This window comes from Neltuma alba, unplaced genomic scaffold, assembly GCF_004799145.2.
Source record: "Neltuma alba isolate B1F8T4 unplaced genomic scaffold, ASM479914v2 tig00010766_pilon, whole genome shotgun sequence".
Classification (NCBI taxonomy): Eukaryota; Viridiplantae; Streptophyta; class Magnoliopsida; order Fabales; family Fabaceae; genus Neltuma; species Neltuma alba.
The window spans coordinates 115964-135372 of NW_021635590.1; the positions used below are offsets into that span (position 1 = coordinate 115964).

Genomic DNA, 19409 nt, shown 5'->3' on the forward strand with positions numbered 1-19409 from the left:
CTTCTATGTATTTATTTTTTACATTATAAAAATATTTTTAAAATTATAGTTTGATTCAATTCAATCCTTTTTTAGAGCTTCAGCTTCCTCCTTCGCGCAAGACAAAATATAAAGGTCACCAGGTCCCAAAATAAAAGCACGACGCCAAAACCGAAGAAACAAGACGGCAGAACCTGAGGGATAAAATGGTATCACCAGAAAGTGAACGAAACAATCAACCAGCCAAATAGTCAGATAATTTCATATCAAGGGAGGGGCGTGAGAAAATAATAGAGAGAAAGCCAAGCCTAAAAATCGAAACAAATTTCACCAGGTGCGCTTCAGCAAGTTCCTGAAATTTCGGTCAACAGCAACGAAGGAGTGAAGAACTGAACCCGAACCCAACCCTGGCATGAATCGCTCCCAGAAATTGCGGTCAATATCACCGGTGGAGACAACTTAAAAGACTGCAAGATTGCCCAGGCAAATTGTAACCCATATAAAGAACTATTTTCGCAAGATTGCCAAGCCTGGGAAGAGCCACTTCAACCCAAATTTGGAGTATTTCATTCGAACATCAAGAGAAGAACGAAATTTAAGTGAATAATTTCTGGACAGCGAAGATCAGGAGGGCCGTGCAATAACCCTAGCAAGGCTCGACTATGCGAGAGCTCCTCACGCCGATTCCGTCTGTAATCGAGTTCAAGGTCGGAGCAAGATTTGCTTGAAGAGAAAAGAAGAGGTAAGAAGTCTATATATTTTTATGCTTGTCCTTGCTGATAAAATCAGTTTCACCGCTATGTAAATCAGTTGCTGGTCATTGCTTTATGGTGCCGCGTGAGGGAATGTGAGTTCATAATCCATACGTTTATTTTGAATTCATTCTTTCATTGTGCAGGAGCCATGATCATATTAAGGACTTTGGCTAGGGTTGGTCTCGAAGTAATTTGTTTATCATTAGGCTAGCAGAGACCAAAGTGGAGCTTCAGCCCAATATTAAACTGCAGAGAAGAAGTGCGATACTTGCTAGTTGTGAGGTTGTACGAGTTTCCGGGCATGTCATGGCATTTCGGTCTCTGCGATTTCCAGGTATTTTTGCGCGTTCCCGCAAAGCCGGGTATCCATTTCTTTATAAGCTTGGTTCCTTTCCTTCTTTGCCTTTCTCGTCAGCACACCCTCCTCCTTTGTGTCATCCAGACCAGGAATTGTTGCTTAATGAAACAAATAATCATTCCATTCTTGAGGAAAGTTTGATTCTCGAAAAGCTTGCCGATCTCTTGCCAATTTCTCGGAACAATGTGAATTTGACCCTTTTGGATCACCTTAAATCAGAGGAAACTGAGTTGAATGCTTTTAAGTCAGAAAAAGAAATAAAATCCGTTGATGGTTTTTTGTTGCCCGAAGAGAAATTGCGAGGGGTTTTTCTTCAGAAGTTAAAGGGTCAAACTGCAATTGAGCGTGCTTTCTTGAATACTGGTGTTGATATGAACGTTGAAGTTCTCGGCAGGGTGGTGAACTCTGGGAATCTGGGTGGTGAGGCAATGGTTACTTTTTTCAATTGGGCAGTAAAACAGCCTACGGTGCCCAAGGACATTGATAGCTACCGGATTGTTATTAAAGCATTGGGTAGAAGGAAATTTTTAAAATTTATGATGGAATTGCTGTATAACATGAAGATGGAAGGCATGAGACCTGATTTACCAATGCTATCCATTGTATTTGATAGCTTTGTCAGGGCTGGTCATGTTTCTAGAGCAATTCAAATATTTGGAAACGGGGAGGATGTTGGGATAGAATCTGATATGGAGGCTTTAAATGTGCTTTTGCAGTGTCTTTGTAGGCGATCTCATGTTGGTGCCGCAAATTCTATTTTCAATTCAATGAAAGGGAAAATACCTTTCAATATTGCAACATACAATGTTATCATTGGTGGCTGGTCTAAATTTGGTGAAGTAAATCAGATTGAGAGAGTTTTGAAAGAAATGGTAGCTGATGGGTTTACTCCTGATTGTGCAACTTTCAGTTACCTTCTTGAGGGTTTGGGAAGAGCTGGTCGAATGGATGATTCTGTTAAGATTTTCCATGAAATGGAAAAGATAAATTGCCAACCAAACACAAACACTTATAATTCAATGATCTCCAACTTTCTGTCAATCCGAGATTTTGATGAGTGCATGAAGTATTATAAAATGCTGCTGAATGATAGCTGTAAACCCAATGCCGATACATATTACAGACTAATTACTGCTTTTCTTAAAGCACGGAAAGTGGCCGACGCCCTTCTGATGTTTGATGAGATGTTAAGTCAAGGGGTTATTCCTTCTAGTGGGACTATAACCTCTTTCATGAAATATTTATGTAGCTATGGCCCACCTTACGCAGCTTTGATGATTTACAGGAAGGCAAGAAAAGTGGGTTGTGTGATATCGATAAATGCTTATAAGCTACTTCTCATGCGTCTTTCTAAGTTCGGTAAATGTGGAATGATGTTAAATATATGGGACGAAATGCAAAAATGCGGGCATTCTTCAGGTGTGGAGGTTTATGAGTACCTGGTAAGTGGTCTTTGCAATATAGGACAGCTTGAAAATGCTGTTCTTGTTACGGAAGAGTGTATAAGCAAAGGATTCTGTCCAAGCAGGCTTGTATATAGCAAATTAAGTAATAAACTGCTTGCTTTAAATAAGGTTGATACAGCTTACAAGCTTTTTATAAAGATCAAGCGTGCTCGCGCCAAAGAAAATGCAAGAAGATATTGGCGTGCAAATGGTTGGCATTTCTGAAATGGTATGTTAATTGGCTTCATGGATACTGTTGTCTCTATAATAAAATTTCTTCTCTCATGCCAAAAGAAAAAAGAATCATGGTTACTTCAGAATGTATAATTATTTAAACAACATACAAATCTTGTTTCAGGCATGATACTTGGAGTTGGATGATGTATTATCCTTTATTGCATGATAAGTTCTTGCTTAGTTTGCTCTCACTATGTACTAATCATGAGGAATGCTACTTCTTTTTCATGCCTTCATAAACCTGATCAACTCATTTGGGCGCCAAATCAGGCTGGCAAATGTACGGTAAGGAAAGCTTATGCTTTAAGTACTAATCATGAGGAATGAGTGGATCTTCCACATATTTGGGAATCTCTGTGGAAACTGAAATTGCGATATCGCATGATATTATTTGTTTGGAAGATGTGAAATGATGCTCTTCCGATTGGTAGTATTCTCTCTGCACGTCATGTTCCAGGAAATTTTGTGTCTTTCACGTGGGAATGAAGAGAAATCTATGCATCATGTGTGTCTTCCGACTCTGCACGTGCACTGTGGTTTGCCTCACCTCTATCAAATGTGATGAGATGAAGTTGATAGCGGTTAAAGCTTGGTTCAAGAGATGGTTTGCCAGTTTAAACGCAAAGAATACATCTGATATGCAAGCAGCCAAAGGGTTGGCTATCATCGTTAATCTCATATGGGAACATAGAATCGGCGTTGTTCATCCTAGTAAGGCTTTTAGATCATGACAGTGCGCTGCATCTATTTAGATGCGACAATCTGATGGAAAGAACATTACCATGATAAACGAAGAAATTTCAGGATTCTACTAGGAAACCATGGTTCGCCATCATTTACCTTCCTCAATTCAATATGGCAAGACTGCAATGGATATTGGCTTGGAGGACTCAAGTCTTGCGCAGGAAGACAGGCAAGTTCATTAAATTACATGTGGCAGTTTCTTTTGCAGAATCTGTTCCGTTCCGAATGCACAAAGAGCAAGTCTCTTACGCGTCAAAGGACCCTGTTCAACTATTTTTTCTCCGGAAAATCTTATTTGTCATGAGGGCCTCCGGGTTCTTCGTGTAGAACGCAAATCAACTCATTTTGCCTGTCTCGTCTAAGCATGACATCAAGTTCTTCGGATCCCTTCATCGAGGCTTATACGCATGATGATGTTAAACACCTATTAGACTTTTCTACTGGCAATATGTTATGTAAGAATAGCTGTCTTTGAAATAGGCTAGTATCTTCTAGTACGCCATGTTTTACATTTCAGTTGTAGTTGGAAATTGTTGATCTGTTAATTGAAAAAAAAGTGTCAGTTTCTTCTTTTAACTGCTACCCTTTTCCTGTCAAAATAAATAGGAAACTGCTGCCTAATCCTCAATGTGAGCGTTGGGGTCAAATTAATCCAAGTTTCCAATTAGGTCAATATACCCCCCCGGGTCCCCCCCCCCCGGGGGGGTGTTTTAATGCCATCCTCATTGCTTGCCCTGTCTAAGTCCTTCTGTTATAATGCTGGTAATTTATGGGTGACATGGGACTGAACATCTAGCTTCTCTCCTCCTCCTCCGCTCAGTCTCAAGGTCAGCAAAGCAATTACAAAATACACTGCCATCCCTCTCATGGTCAATGTACTCTCTCTTTTTCCATCATCATCGTTTTTATCTCCTCCATGAGCTTAAAGATTCATCATGTCCTTCTCCTAGTTGTGAAAGTATCCTTCTCCATTTTTGTTTTTGTTAGTGGTATAATTTTACCCATGATATCTTTTTATGTAATTTTACCTATGATTTTTTTGATGCAATTTTACATCACTTATTTTTTAGATGCACCAAAAGAAAAACTTCATGGGTAAAATTGGATTAAAAAAGTATTCTGGGTAAAATTGCACCACTAAAAACATCAGAATATTAGGTATATCTAAAAAATAAGATTAAGAGTAAAATTAAACATTTGTTCATAAAAAATCTTAAATCAATAAATATAAAAAAATAAAAATACACTAATTAACCCTGACACATGACTTCTACACATCTTTGTTATTTATGAGCTGTTTTCAGTCACTGGACTTCCCACTTGTTCACCCGACCATTTGAAACTTGGATGCCGCAAGTGTTGCTCATTGTCATATAATGTCATGCATGATGCCACGTGCGATAGGATTTCAAACTTCGTCGTTTTAGTGGTCCTCTGGAGGGATTGAGGGAAAACTACGAATGGTGTAGCTCTAGAAAAATTCTTTTTGTATGTGAAGAGTGCTCTGCTTTTTAGAGTAAAAAGACTGTTGAATGTTTTAAAAGTTCATGAGTAGTACTCAATTAAAACTAGTATCCTTTTATCATTAATATAAGATCTATTTAATTAATTTGATTATATTAATAAAGTCAAGTAAGTTAGTTAATTATAAAAAATATTTTTTTTTTCTAAAACATTATAATCATCTTCCTTAATATCATCCATCTCTCTCCTACTTGATTATGGTTAAAGGAGTATGAATAAGGGTAATTTAGAAAAAATTGATAAACATAAAAAATAGATTTTACATTTAGGACCAACATTAACTCAACAATTAAATTCTATATTAAGGATCAAAGGAGTAGAATTGGAAGAAATTATCAAGTAAAAGGTTGGACTTTTTTTAAACCAAAACAGGAGCTCATTTTATTAACACCACAAAAAGAAAACAAATTGCACCAAGCCAAAAAATAAAATAACAACACTTAAAACCTATTCATACAACCTAAAAACACTACTTAAAGGAAAACAAAATACAGTCACTAATTCTAAAGAAAAACAAAACCCTGTAACAAAACAACACAAAAATGAACATTCAACAGCTAATACAAATCTAACAAATACCACTTCTATCAGCTTCCTTGAGACAAATAGCAGTGTCTTCCACTGCACAACCTCTTCTACCTCGAGCATCTCGATCTAGAATTTGAGTCAGAGTAATGGTTTTTCCACCCATCCAATAGGATACACTACCTTACTGCAAGCCATAGTCAAGCAATCAGCTATCATGTTACCCTTTCTTGACACAAAAGTAAGCTCCAGCTCCTTCGTGTTAATATCAGAAATAACATCGGTCAGTTCCCAGCTATCTTTTGAATAAGCGTTTTCCACAAACTTCATACGAACCCAATAAATTTTTGCACAATCCTTAACATCCCAAAATCTGATCTCTTAGTCTAGCGAAAGAGCTCAGAAAGGGCAAGCGTGTTTGTATCATCCACTACGATAAAAATGATATCTCCATAATTCCTACCGTGTTGCAATGAACAACAAAATAGCTAGTTTTCTCTATGTCATAGTGGGTGACAAAGACTTGTACACATTTCTCCTTCCTCTTCATCGCATGATGGAGGAAGAAATCAGGACTTCCGACAAGAATTATCATAAAGAGAGATTATTCCGCTTAATAAAAGACGGGACTTGATTTCACAAATTTGTACTCAAGAATCAAATGAAAATTTCAAAACCAGCATACTACATACTGTCACTCGTGGATTTGTCTTCATGGTCATTCTTTGTAGCATTTTATATGGGAAACAAAAAAAAAAAAACAGCATGCTAGAAATCTGAGAGCTTCTTTGAACTGGATCATCATTCATGAATTGCAATGTTTTAGAGCGAACAGCAAGTCCTCTAACATAATTCTCCCAGACATCAATGCTCCATTAAAGTTCTTCACCCTCTCATCGGTCAGTTTGTCTCCTTCACTAACTCTAAACTTTTTATAATGCTTGTCCTACCTTCAATTATTCATTGCAATATTTTGTATACTGGGAGATTTGTATCCTTTTAATTTATTTTAAATATAATTGTCTTTTTTCGAAATAAAAAAAATTAAAACCGGAAAAAAGTATTGATTTAAATTTATTACCATAATATTGAAATTCATTAGTTGATTGTAACCCCAAAACAAATTTAACACGTACATCATTTCATGTTTAACCTTGTTGGGATGGACTAAATATTGGGATACGCGGATGCCAATTGAGATTGCCTAAGTTTGGTTCGATTCAAATTGAAACAAACCAGAAATCAAACAAAATTGACTTTGACATCAAAGTAACTAAAACAAACTCATTTGTTATCTATTTCGTTTAACTTGTTTTAGGGAGTGTTTAGTATTAGACAAAAGTTGTCAAAGTAACTAAAACAAACTCATTTGTTTCTATTTCGTTTAACTTGTTTTAGGGAGTGTTTAGTATTAGACAAAAGTACTTTTTCACAAATCAAAACAAAGTCCTTCACATATTTTCTTTGTATATTGTAAAATTATTTTTAAAATCATAATTTGATTTCATCCAAATACCCTCTTGATTCATTTTCGTTTGATTCATTTCAAATGATTTTGCTCAGTTTTAAACACCTTTTATATGATGCTCTGCCCCCGGCCATCAGTCAAAGACATGCCCAATTCATAAAGAAATATCAGTAATATCGTCGTATTCTGTTATAGTCCACTACATTTGGTCTCTGTTTCTTCTCTTTTTTCTACAAATATTTTATTATTTCTAAGGCAATAAAAAATACACCATATACATATACATAAATAATTCCGGGGAATTAATGCAAAATTTTTGCATCAATTGAATGATCTAAGAGTGCCAGTCGAAGAAGAGTACATGAGAAATTGGCTGAAGCGAACGCGGGCGCACGTCAATAAATCGTCGTAATGCACAGGCTCTCATCGTTTATTCAATCTTCCTTGTAAACCAATTTTGGGTACTCTGGAGTCCACATGTTCTTGTTCACATATTCCAGAATTTGTTCCTGCAAATCACACAAGAAAAGTATGCGTAACACTTTAAGTTTTGATACATTAATGCTGGAGTCACGTAGCAGGAAAATAATGAACTTGGATCACATCTCCAGCACCAGCACCATTAGTGCTCTCATGGGTCAAGATAGTTACTGATAGATTCACATAATCTGACATGATCACAAGAAGCGAGAACAGATCCTTGTACTGAGATACTTGACCATGTTTAAGTGGAGATTATAATACAATGTCGTTGCCAAGGTATTTGATAGAAGTTCTAATACTCCTGAACAATCAAAATTACCTTATTAAGCTTGTGAAGGTCTCGAGCATCCATATTGCGGTAGCCTTCTGCCAGATCCTCTTCTACAGCTTCCATTATAACAGCTGTGGCTACCTCCTTTGTTATATCTCGAATTCTGAAGTTTGTGCATTAGTTTCAAGAAAAGTCCGACATAAACAATCCCTTTAAGCCTAAATACTGAAAAGGAAAGATATATTATACCTAGATATTGATGGGTATATGATTCCATTGACAACCTCTTCTTCACTCATGTATGCAGCCAGACTGTAATTTCAAGTCACCAGCAACAGAAAATCTGTTAGAATTAAGTGCATATAGTAGGCTAGGTAGTACATTCTCTAGTCCTAAATTGTTTATCTCACTCCCAAAACACAGCCTAAGTCTATCCATGTTAAATAGATCACAAAAGAAATATTTATGGGCCTTGAATTAATGTATTGTGCTTCAGTTCACATGGTCTTTAAGAGACAAATTCTGATAATTTGAATGATCAAATCTAACCGGAACTAATGATTTTTGTGTATAGTCAGGAGTTGAAAATTGGAAAACTCATTTAGATACAGTGAATCTGCAACAATCAATTTCCCTTGCATATGTTCTCCTATCACGTTTTCCACAAAAGGACTAAGCATGTAAGGTATCGCGATTGATTGTCAATTTGTCTGAGAGAAAATTTTCTGGTTGCACTACTACATCATTTGTTAATTCAACCGACTGGTCAGCAAATATCTCTATCAAATCCCTAGGAGTTATTTATAGCAATTATATTTGTAACAAACTTGATGCACCCGATTTATGTATACCATCATGAGCAAGAGCATCTGAATAATGTGCGCGTATTAAGCTAGGCAATATGTGCTCTCACATTATATCGTCTATTTCAGTCTTATCCTTAGTCTAAATATCAGTGTAGGCCTATCTACTTTCACTTTCCAAGGTGCTGTCTCTGATTTAGTTTCTAGATCACCAAGAAGTCAATTTTTAACTAGTAATATGATCCCAAACTCTCGTTTATATTTTTCTTTAGATAATCCTTATACTTATATCTAAATACACTAGAATAGACTACAAACTCAATCCAGCTAATAGAAGAAAGTATACGCTCAATACCCCCAAGAACAATGCTATCAGAGATGATTCAAACATACCACTCAGCAGCAGACTGCAGCATGCCATCAGAGATGATCCTAGATCCAGATAAAAGGGTTCCAAGACCAATGCTGAAATAGTAGAAATGGCAATAAAATGTGAATCGTATACCTTAGTACAATCTAAATTAAAAGGTCAATTCTTTTTTTGGAAGAGCCAACCAACCCTGGAAAGAGGTACATGTTGTTTCCCTGGTTGCAGTGACCAATATGACCATTTCCTGCAAAAATAGAGCTACAATTGTTAGACACTTACATAAAGAAGACACTAAAAGATCTATTTTTCACAAGAGAAATATAGGTGGACATGCTTCAAGCTCATAGGAAAAATAAACTGTTATGAAAAGTAAAGAAATAGGAGAGAGAAAGAGGAAAGAGAAAGGAAAAAGAGTAATAGAAAAGGAGAAGAATTAGAGAAGAGTAGAGGATCAAGAGAAACTGAATAATTTTCTAATCACAGTGCAAAACTGAGATACAAAGAATGGCAAATACTTATTTATAAGCAAAAGCCCTAATAGATAAAATATCCTAATATTATCTAAATATTATCTAGATATCCTAATCTATCCAAATCCTACTAATATAATTAAATACTATCTAAATCCTAATAATATTTATTTAAACCCTATTTATATCATATTTAAGTATTTTCTTATTTATAATTATAATTACATAACAATACCCCATTCCCCAAAAGACCCTTGTCCTCAAGGGTCAAGTACATAAAAACTCGTCCTGAACCAGCACCAAAGAGCATCTTGATTAATTTGCCTTTAAACCAAATCTGAGTCAAGCATGTTGTAGAAGAAACAGGAACAAGAAAAATCGAATTAAAATTGATTGATGATAGCAACGAGTTGTGACTCTTTTCTTGAAAGAGAAGGCCCATAAACGCAAACACCATTCTTGTTGGGAGTTGCGTCTTTGATTTTTCCTTTGTTAAGCTTATCAAATATGTCATTAGCATGGGGTACGGTGTTTTTATTATATCTTGAACTGCCAAGTCTTCTGCTCGAGCATCGGAACTTTCTTTTTCACTTCTGTGCGCATACTGAAGATTTTTCTTGATGTTATTATTATACTCAAAAGGCTTTTGAGCTTCGACAAACACATCTTGAGTGGTGGTAATTGATTGCACGTTGAATCCCAGTGACTCTTGTAATTCGATGGACTCTTCGTGGTATGACATATTTGCTTCTTGAACTTCCAAACCTTCTACTTGAGCTGTCAGGCTTTCTTCTTGATCTTCTAAAGCTTTTCTTGCCTTTTCAGCTTCCCAATCTTTTCGCACGTCTGCTACCTCTTGCTTTAAGATGGGTAGAGTTTCACGCCATACCCCACTTATTTCTTCAAGCTGCTGAACCATGTTTTGGATTTGTTCCACCATAGAATTCATTTTTGACATGGCAGCGGCAATAGAATCCACATTTTGAATGATAGTGGCCGAGGAGCGCAAGGCTCTGATACCACTGTTATGAAAAGTAAAGAAATAGGAGAGAGAAAGAGGAAAGAGAAAGGAAAAAGAGTAATAGAAAAAGAGAAGAATTAGAGAAGAGTAGAGGATCAAGAGAAACTGAATAATTTTCTAATCACAGTGCAAAACTGAGATACAAAGAATGGCAAATACTTATTTATAAGCAAAAGCCCTAATAGATAAAATATCCTAATATTATCTAAATATTATCTAGATATCCTAATCTATCCAAATCCTACTAATATAATTAAATACTATCTAAATCCTAATAATATTTATTTAAACCCTATTTATATCATATTTAAGTATTTTCTTATTTATAATTATAATTACATAACATAAACTTATTCAGAATATTTTAAGGCATTGGAAAAGATGATAGAATCAAGGTGTATAAGGAGATTTTACAATTGCAATAAAAGTTTCTATTATTAAATCTGAAGGGAGTGCACTGATTTTGATTATTAGATAGGTTCGAGACCCAAAATAACATCAATTTCAAAGCCCACAAAAGTAGCAACATAAAAATAAAAAGTAACAGAAAAATAAATAAGACAGAACATTGCCGGTGCTTATCCACAAGTATTCACACTACTCACATGAAACAACTTGATTTATATGGTGATTCTATTAATTCTAGAGAGAATTGTGAAATAATTCCTTACATTATTCATGATCAGACTATGCATATATATACGAGATAGGAGCCTATGCATTAATGGCTTATTATGAGGAAATAATATCATATCAAATCCTATACTACTTGCATAATATTTACAAGTTGGAGATGCCAATTTGACCGGATAAGTGATGTCCAAGCGAGTCAAAGTGAGGATCTGCATCACAAAAACACTCTGTCTATATGACCATGATTTTTGTACAGTATACCATGACCTGGCCATCCCTTCAGGTAATGTAATACATGCTCCAAGGCTTCCCACTGTTTGATAGTTGAGATGCCAATTTGACTGGATAAGTGATGTCCAAGCGAGTCACAGTGAGATAGTTTAACTTGCCAATTAATCTCCTGTATCTCTCAGGACTCTCAAATGGTTTGCTCTTCTCAACCTCAAGTTTTCTCTTCTCATCATCAAAGGAATCCTCAAGTGGTATGCTCCTATTAGCATCAAGGAGTGGGTTATGAACTATAGGGAAACTAGTCGGTGCAGCTCCTAGTTTTTCAGTTTTCCTTCAGCAAATCAAGGACGTATTTTCTCTGCGCCAAGAGTATGCCTTTCTTGCTTCTCATGACTTCAATACCAAGAAAGTATTTCAAAGGACCCAGATCCTTCATTTGAAAGTGAGAATTAAGAAAGGACTCGTGGGACGTGATCCCCATACTATTACTACCTGTAATCACAATATCATCTCCATACACAACCAGAAGAATCATGCCAACCTCTGTCCTTTGGTAAAACACGGAATGATCGCACTTGCTTTGGTTCAAGCTAAATTTCTGCACAAACCATACTTTCCACGCTCCCCCTAACCAATGAAACCAGGTGGTTGCTCCATATAAACTTTTTTCATGGAGATCACCATGCAAGAAGGCATTTTTAATATCCAACTAATGTAGGTCCCAACCACAAGTAGCTGCTGTAGAAAGTTTCAGAGTAGTCAATGCAATAGGTCAAAACGTAACCTTTAGCCACAAGACGAGCCTTAAGACAATCAAGTGTTCCATCAGCTGTAGTTTTCGCGTTGAAAACCCACTTACACCCAATGGCCTTTGTTCCTACAAGTAAGTCGACTAAGGTCCATGTGTTAGCCCGGTCAAGGGCCGCCATCTCCTCTTCCATAGCAACACGCCAACCCGAGTAGGCTAAGGCCTCATGAAGAGTTTTAGGCACAGAAATAGTATCTAGGGAAGCAATAAAAAAGCTAGAAACAGGAGAAAGGTGGTTATACGAAACAAAGGATGAAACAGGATGGGCACAAGTACGTTTACCTTTGCGAAGGGCAACAGGCAAGTCAAGTGAGGGATCTAGATCGGGATCTGGAACAGGAGTTGCCTCGGAGTGAGGGTCGGGATTAGGATCAAGGACAATGGTGCTCAACTTAAGATCCGATGGCGAAGCAGACAGGGGGAGATCAAAATCTGGCATGGCGAGAGGAAGTTCCTCCAATTGTTGTGTGTAAACTTGAGCTAGGGGTTGAACAAGAGTTTGAGCAAGTGCTTGGGTTGGCAGGATATTGAAATGACAGAATATACTAGAGAATCATCCTACTCTGTAAGTGGGTAACGATTAAGTGTAGGCAAAAAACATCAGTAACCTTTCTAAACTCGGGAATACCCTAGAAAGACACATTTAAGAGACTTGGGATCTAATTTCAAAAGAGAAGGCCGCATATCCTGGACATAGCAGACACATCAAAAAGTCTTAGGATCGATAGGAAATAGAGGCTTAGAAGGAAAAAGAGTAGTGAAAAGAATGTTACCATCAAGGACAGAGGAAGGCATTCTATTAATGAGAAAGCACATAGTAGAGACCACGTCAATCCAGAAGAGTTTTGGAACCTTCACTAATGGAAGACAACGATGTTTGGCAAACTGACACGATTCACAATCTAAAAACGAAAAATACTGAAACTGAGGATAAAACCTCTTAAAAGAAGAAAAAAACAAATGACCCAAATGACAATGAACTTCAAAAGGAGTATGACTACTGGTACAAGTCACCGCATGAGACACCCGATCATCAAGAAAATAGTGCCTGCCAAATTTATAACCTCTACCAATAATCTGCTTAGTCAAAAGATCCTGTATTAAGTAATGATCAGGAAAAAGTGAGACCTAACAGTGCAATTGACGAGTAAGTTTACTAAAGGAGAGGAGATTAAAAGCAAGGTTAGGGACTTTGAGTACAGATGACAAATGGATTGAAGGTGTAGGTTTAACAGTGCCAGAACCAAAGACATAGGAATAAGAACCAATAGCCATAGCAACAGTAGACGGGTTGGCAAAAGAATTATAAGAGGAGAAGAGATGGCGGTTACCTATCATATGATCAGTAGCACCGGAGTCTATGATCCACTTGGAGGAAGAAGAAACAAGAGTAATAGCATTATTACCTGTTGTAGCAACTCCACTCTCAGGTGGTACGGCAGATTTCAACTAGGCATACTCGGCTATAGAAATCGTAACCTTGTCATCAGCTTGCACAACCACATGTGCAGACTGGTTTCTTTGTTGTTTGTTCTTGTAGAGATATTATAGGAGATATTATAAGATATGTAAATATCCTGTAATTAGTATATAGGATACGATATGATATGATTTCATATCAATGAGCCATTAATACCTAGGCTCCTCTATTGTATATAAATACCCAATCGAAGTATCAATAAAATACATCTTTCATTCTCCAAAAACTACATGGTACCAGAGCCAGCTTACTAGGGTTAAAAGAAACATTTTTTTCTGGCCTCAGCGTCCGTGCACTGTTCACAGCGTCCGTGCATTGTTCACACGCTACCACAGAGGTCCGTTTTCCAGCCCTACAGTGTACACGCGCCGATCAGGGGAGGTCGTAGGGTTCCGATCGGCCAACCACCGGAGTCTCGTCGCCATCCGAGCAGCGCGTGGCCTTCACGCGCCGTCGCCCTGTCCCTGCACTGTTCACGTGCCGTCGCGTTTTGCTGCGTTTTCCGGCGTCGTCTGTCATTTTCCGGCGTCGTCTCCCTGTTTCCGGCGTCGTCTGTTGTTCCTCGACCCATCCCTGCTACTTCTACTTCTTGGGTCCCATTGTTTGTTGTGATTCAGAGCATTTTTGGCTTCCTGAGAAAGCGTTGGCGCTCTGGTTTGTGGATTTCTGATCTACTTTTTATTTTGTGGTCCCTAGTGTGATCCATTTGACTGAGTAGTGTTGCTGTGATAATTATTATACTAATGGGTGATAACAAGTTTGTTGTTCCTGAGGTGGTTCCAGTAGTCACTAAGATTACTGAACACAAACTAACTTGGAAAAATTACCTGGATTGGAGTAAGACTATTCGTATTTATTTTCAGAGCATTGAGAAGGAAGATCACTTGACTGACAATCCTCCTGATGAAAAGGATGCCTCTCGCAAGTCATGGTTAAGAGATGATGCACGGCTTCTGTTACAACTTCGTAACTCTATTGACAGTAAGATCATGCCTTCTATTACTCATTGTGAATTTGTTAAAGAGCTAATGGATTATTTGGCACTCTTATACTCAGGAAAGAACAACATTTCTCGTATTTACGAAGTTTGCAGATCGTTCTATCGGTCCGAGATGCCAGTTGACCGTTCCCTCACAAACTTCTTTATGGATTTTAAAAGCACCTATGAAGAGCTCAATGTTCTTATGCCTATTTCTGATGACAGGAAAGTTAATGTGTCTCACCGCGAGCAGATGGCCACCATGAGTTTTCTGACTGCGCTGCCATCTCAATATGCAGCTGCTCGATCACAAATTTTGTCTGGAGCTGAAATCCCCTCTCTTAAAGAAGCTTTCTCTCGGGTACTGCGAACTGAACAAAACCCTTCCTCAGCACCCATTACACCTACCAGTGCATTACTCAGTCGAGGCCAGAATGACAATCGAGGGCTCCCTAGTCGTAGTGGTCCGAAACCAGGAGGTGGTAATCAGGAGCCCAAGGAAGTGATATGTTACTACTGCAAGGAACCAGGACATACTAAACGCACATGTCGTAAGCTGCAAAACAAACAACAACGACAGAGCTCTGCCTATGTGGCCACAACAGCCAATGACATGGTTACTATCTCAGCTGCTAAGTATGCTCAATTGAAGTCTGCAAATCCCCCCGTGAGCGCTGCTAGTGCAACAGGTAATGAGGCTACTGCCCTTGTCTCTTCTTCCTCCAAATGAATCATAGACTCTGGTGCTACTGACCACATGACAGGTAACCGTCATCTCTTCTCTAGCTATAATTCTTATGCCAACCCTTCTGCTATCACCATTGCGGATGGTTCCCACTCTCGTGTACTTGGATCTGGCACTGTTAAACCTACTCCTTCTATTCATTTAAAATCTGTCCTCAATGTCCCGAATCTTGCTTTTAACCTTTTGTCCCCTAGCAAGCTTACTCACCAGTTAAATTGTTGGGTCTCACTTTTTCCTGACCATTGCTTGATTCAGGATCTTTTGACGAAGAAGATTATTGGTAGGGGCTACGAATCTGGCGGGCATTACTTCCTTGATGATCAGGGGTCTCGTGCGGTGGCTTGTACTGGTGGTGTCACTCCATTTGAAGCACATTGTCATTTGGGTCATTTATCTTTATCCTCTTTAAAAAAGGTTTATCCTCAGTTTCAACATTTGTCATCTTTAGATTGTGAGTCGTGTCAGTTTGCTAAACATCATCGTCTACCGTTAGTGTCCAGAGTCAATAAACGGGCTTCGTCCCCTTTTGAGTTAGTGCACTCCGATATTTGGGATTCGTGTCCAGTTGAGTCTAAAGGTGGTTTTAAATATTTTGTCACATTTGTTGATGATTATTCTCGTACCACTTGGTTATATTTAATGAAAAATCGTTCTGAGCTTTTCTCTCACTTTTGTACTTTTGTTGCCGAAATTAAAACTCAATTCAATACACTTGTCCAAACCTTGCGCAGTGATAATGCTAAAGAATATTTTTCTGAATCCTTTCGCTCTTTTATGCTTCAACACGGCATTCTTCATCAATCCTCCTGTGTGGATACACCAGCTCAGAATGGTGTTGCCGAAAGAAAAAATCGTCACTTATTAGAAGTGGCCCGTGCACTTTTATTTCAAATGCAGGTTCCAAAACCATTCTGGGCAGATGCGGTCTCCACAGCTTGCTTTCTTATTAATCGCATGCCCTCCTCTGTCCTTGATGGTAACATTCCCTACACCACTCTCTTTCCTTCCAAAGCTTTGTTCCCTATTGATCCTAAGATCTTTGGCTGTGTTTGTTTTGTTCGAGATGTGCGTCCCACGGTCTCCAAATTGGACCCCAAGTCTCTTAAATGTGTCTTTCTTGGCTACTCTCGAGTTCAAAAAGGTTATCGATGTTTTTCTCCTACTCTGAATCGTTATCTGGTTTCAGCTGATGTCACTTTTCAGGAATCTGTTGCCTACTTTGCATTTAATGCTTCCGCTTCTCCTTCTCCACCGGTGGAGGAGGATACCTTTCTAGTATATTCTGTTAGTCCAAGCTCACCACCAGCACCAGCTCCCGTATTGGCACCTGGTCAACCACCTTTGTCTCGGTTCTACACCAGACGTTTGAAGGAAACTACCCCTACTGTTGCGCCACATTCGGCTCTACCATTCTCTGCTTCGTCATCTGATCCTGCAGCAAGCATCATGCACCCTGAGCCTGACCCTGTTCCAGGTCTAGATGCCGATCCCTCAATTGACTCTGAGACACCTCCTGTTCTAGATCCAGATCCCTCCCTTGATTTGCCCATTGCCCTTCGCAAAGGTAAACGTACTTGTGCCCATCCTATTTCTTCCTTTGTTTCATATAACCACCTCCCCTCTGTTTCTCGTGCCTTTGTTGCCTCTTTAGATACTATTTCAGTACCTAAGTCCCTTCAAGAAGCCTTGTCCCACCCGGGTTGGCGTACTGCTATGGAAGAAGAGATGGCAGCCCTTCATTGTGCTGGCATATGGACCTTAGTAGATTTACCAGCAGGAAAGAAAGCTATTTGGTGTAAATGGGTGTTGACCCCTAAAGTTAAGGCAGATGGTACACTTGAATGCCTCAAGGCTCGCCTTGTCGCAAAAGGCTATGCTCAAAAGTATGGTATTGACTACTCTGAGACTTTTTCCCCTGTGGCCAAGCTCTCTTCTGTTCGTCTGTTCATCTCCATGGCTGCTACCTATAGTTGGGATCTCCATCAATTAGATATCAAAAATGCATTCTTGAACAGTGATCTCCTTGAAGAAGTGTACATGGAGCAACTACCAGGTTTTGTTGCTCAGGGAGCATGGGAAGGTGTGTCGCCTTAAGATATCACTTTATGGCTTAAAGCAAAGTCCTCGTGCATGGTTTGACAGATTTAGTACTGTTGTGAAGAACTTTGGCCTGCACCAGAGTAAGTGTGATCATTCTGTGTTCTATCAGCGAACAAGTGCTGGCATGATCCTATTGGTTGTGTATGTCGATGACATTGTGATTACAGGAAACAATGCCTCGGGGATCTCATCTCTCAAGTCGTTCCTTAACTCACATTTCCAAACGAAGGATCTGGGTTCATTTAAGTATTTTCTGGGAATTGAAGTCATGAGGAGCAAGAAAGGCATCTTATTGACTCAGAGAAAGTATGTTCTTGATCTGCTAAAAGAAACTGGGAAACTAGGAGCTGCCCCGACCAGCTTCCCTATGGTCTATAATCCTCTGCTTGATGCTGATGGTAGCATACCATGTGAAAATCCTGATGAGGCGGCTAAGAGCAAGCCATTTGAAAATCCAGAGAGGTATAGGAGACTGATTGGGAAATTGAATTACCTTACAGTGACCCGTCCTGATATCACTTATCCAGTAAGTGTCCTTAGCCAATTTATGGTTGCGCCAACTGTCCGACAATGGGAAGCCTTAGAGCATGTGTTACACTACTTGAAGGGATCCCCGGGTCGTGGGATATTGTACAAGAATCATGGTCACACAGACATTGAGTATTTTTGTGATGCTGATCATGGCGGGTCGAAAGCCACGAGACGATCTACTACAGGATACTGTGTTTTTGTAGGAGGCAATTTGGTGTCCTGGAAAAGCAAGAAACAGAATGTGGTGTCACGATCGAGCACAGAAGCGGAATACAGAGCCATGGCGCAATCTGTATGTGAGATAGTTTGGATATACCAGCTACTAAAAGAGGTTGGTCTTAAAACCTCGTTACCGGCAAAGCTGTGGTGTGATAATAAAGCAGCCCTACACATAGCTTCGAATTCAGTCTTTCATGAACGAACGAAACATATTGAGATTGACTGTCATTTCGTCCGAGACAAGCTCAAGGAAAACTTCATCTCTACAGGACATGTCAGATCCAGCGACCAGTTGGGTGATCTTCTCACCAAAGCTCTCAATGGGGTTCGAGTTGAATATCTTTGTAACAAGTTGGGCATGATTGACATCTATGCTCCAACTTGAGGGGGAGTGTAGAGATATTATAGGAGATATTATAAGATATGTAAATATCCTGTAATTAGTATATAGGATACGATATGATATGATTTCATATCAATGAGCCATTAATACCTAGGCTCCTCTATTGTATATAAATACCCAATCGAAGTATCAATAAAATACATCTTTCATTCTCCAAAAACTACAGTTCTGAAGCTTATGACAAGTACGTTTTGTATGACCTGGTTCTTTGCAATAATACCATAACACGCCATTTGAGTCATGATGGGCCCCCTTGCTTTGAACCACCACAAGTAGGTGTCCAATTATGGTGAGCAGGTGCCCCATGGTTATCACTGTGACTTCGATTGTCATTTTGGCCCCAATCGATCAAAGCACTTGCAGAAGTGCTAGCAGCTGGTGGTAAGAGATTATCAGCTCACATTATGTGAGAAAACACATCTTGAAGATTAGAAATCTCAGAGCTAGAGAATATTTGAGAGTGAACTGTCACATACTCAGGTGGGAGACCAGTGAGGAAACTCATGATAGCCATTTCCTTCCATTACTCATGTTGGATCTTCAAATCAACAGTAAGAGGCATTAACTTATTCATCTCTTCATACACCTTAAAGTCCATAAAATATGCCTTGAGAGGACAATCCTGCTTTTCTGTGTGATAGAAAACCTTGCAAACTTCGTAAACGCAAGAGATATTTCTCTTGCCTGAATACAAGAATTCTAGCTAGCCTATAAGTTCTTTAACAAATTTACAGTGATTAACAAAGGGAAGAATTTCACCATCAATAGAATTATGGATCTGGAAAAATAGTCGCGCAAAATAGTCTTGGGAGGATCATCCTTCAAAT

At 38.7% G+C, this 19409-nt stretch overlaps 2 protein-coding genes across 5 annotated transcripts in view; one reads left to right on the top strand and one right to left on the bottom strand.

Moving 5' to 3' along the window:
* Positions 1–201: 201 nt before the first annotated feature.
* On the top strand, positions 202–4094 carry LOC114758888 (putative pentatricopeptide repeat-containing protein At5g43820). Of its 3 annotated transcripts, none has more exons than XM_028947987.1 (3): positions 202–721; positions 878–2766; positions 2896–4094. In XM_028947987.1, the coding sequence occupies exon 2, from the start codon at positions 1041–1043 to the stop codon at positions 2760–2762; it is 1722 nt and encodes a 573-aa protein (XP_028803820.1). In that variant the 5' UTR covers positions 202–721; positions 878–1040; the 3' UTR covers positions 2763–2766; positions 2896–4094. The 3 variants fall into 3 exon arrangements, with proteins under 3 accessions (XP_028803820.1, XP_028803821.1, XP_028803819.1); XM_028947988.1 differs by having other exon boundaries at positions 3045–4094; XM_028947986.1 differs by having other exon boundaries at positions 878–4094.
* A 3074-nt stretch (positions 4095–7168) lies between these two features.
* LOC114758887 (NAD-dependent malic enzyme 62 kDa isoform, mitochondrial) overlaps positions 7169–19409 on the bottom strand; it is a gene marked incomplete at its 5' end in the record, with an annotated part of 36426 nt that continues 24185 nt past the window's right edge. For both annotated transcript variants that reach the window (XM_028947984.1, XM_028947983.1), the window contains 5 exon segments: positions 7169–7544; positions 7838–7952; positions 8039–8101; positions 8986–9057; positions 9152–9206. In XM_028947984.1, the coding sequence (XP_028803817.1) occupies positions 7470–7544; positions 7838–7952; positions 8039–8101; positions 8986–9057; positions 9152–9206 (380 nt within the window).

Coding starts and splice junctions, on each gene's coding strand:
- LOC114758888 (XM_028947986.1), top strand. CDS start 1,041: ATGGCATTTCGGTCTCTGCGATTTCCAGGTATTTTTGCGCGTTCCCGC.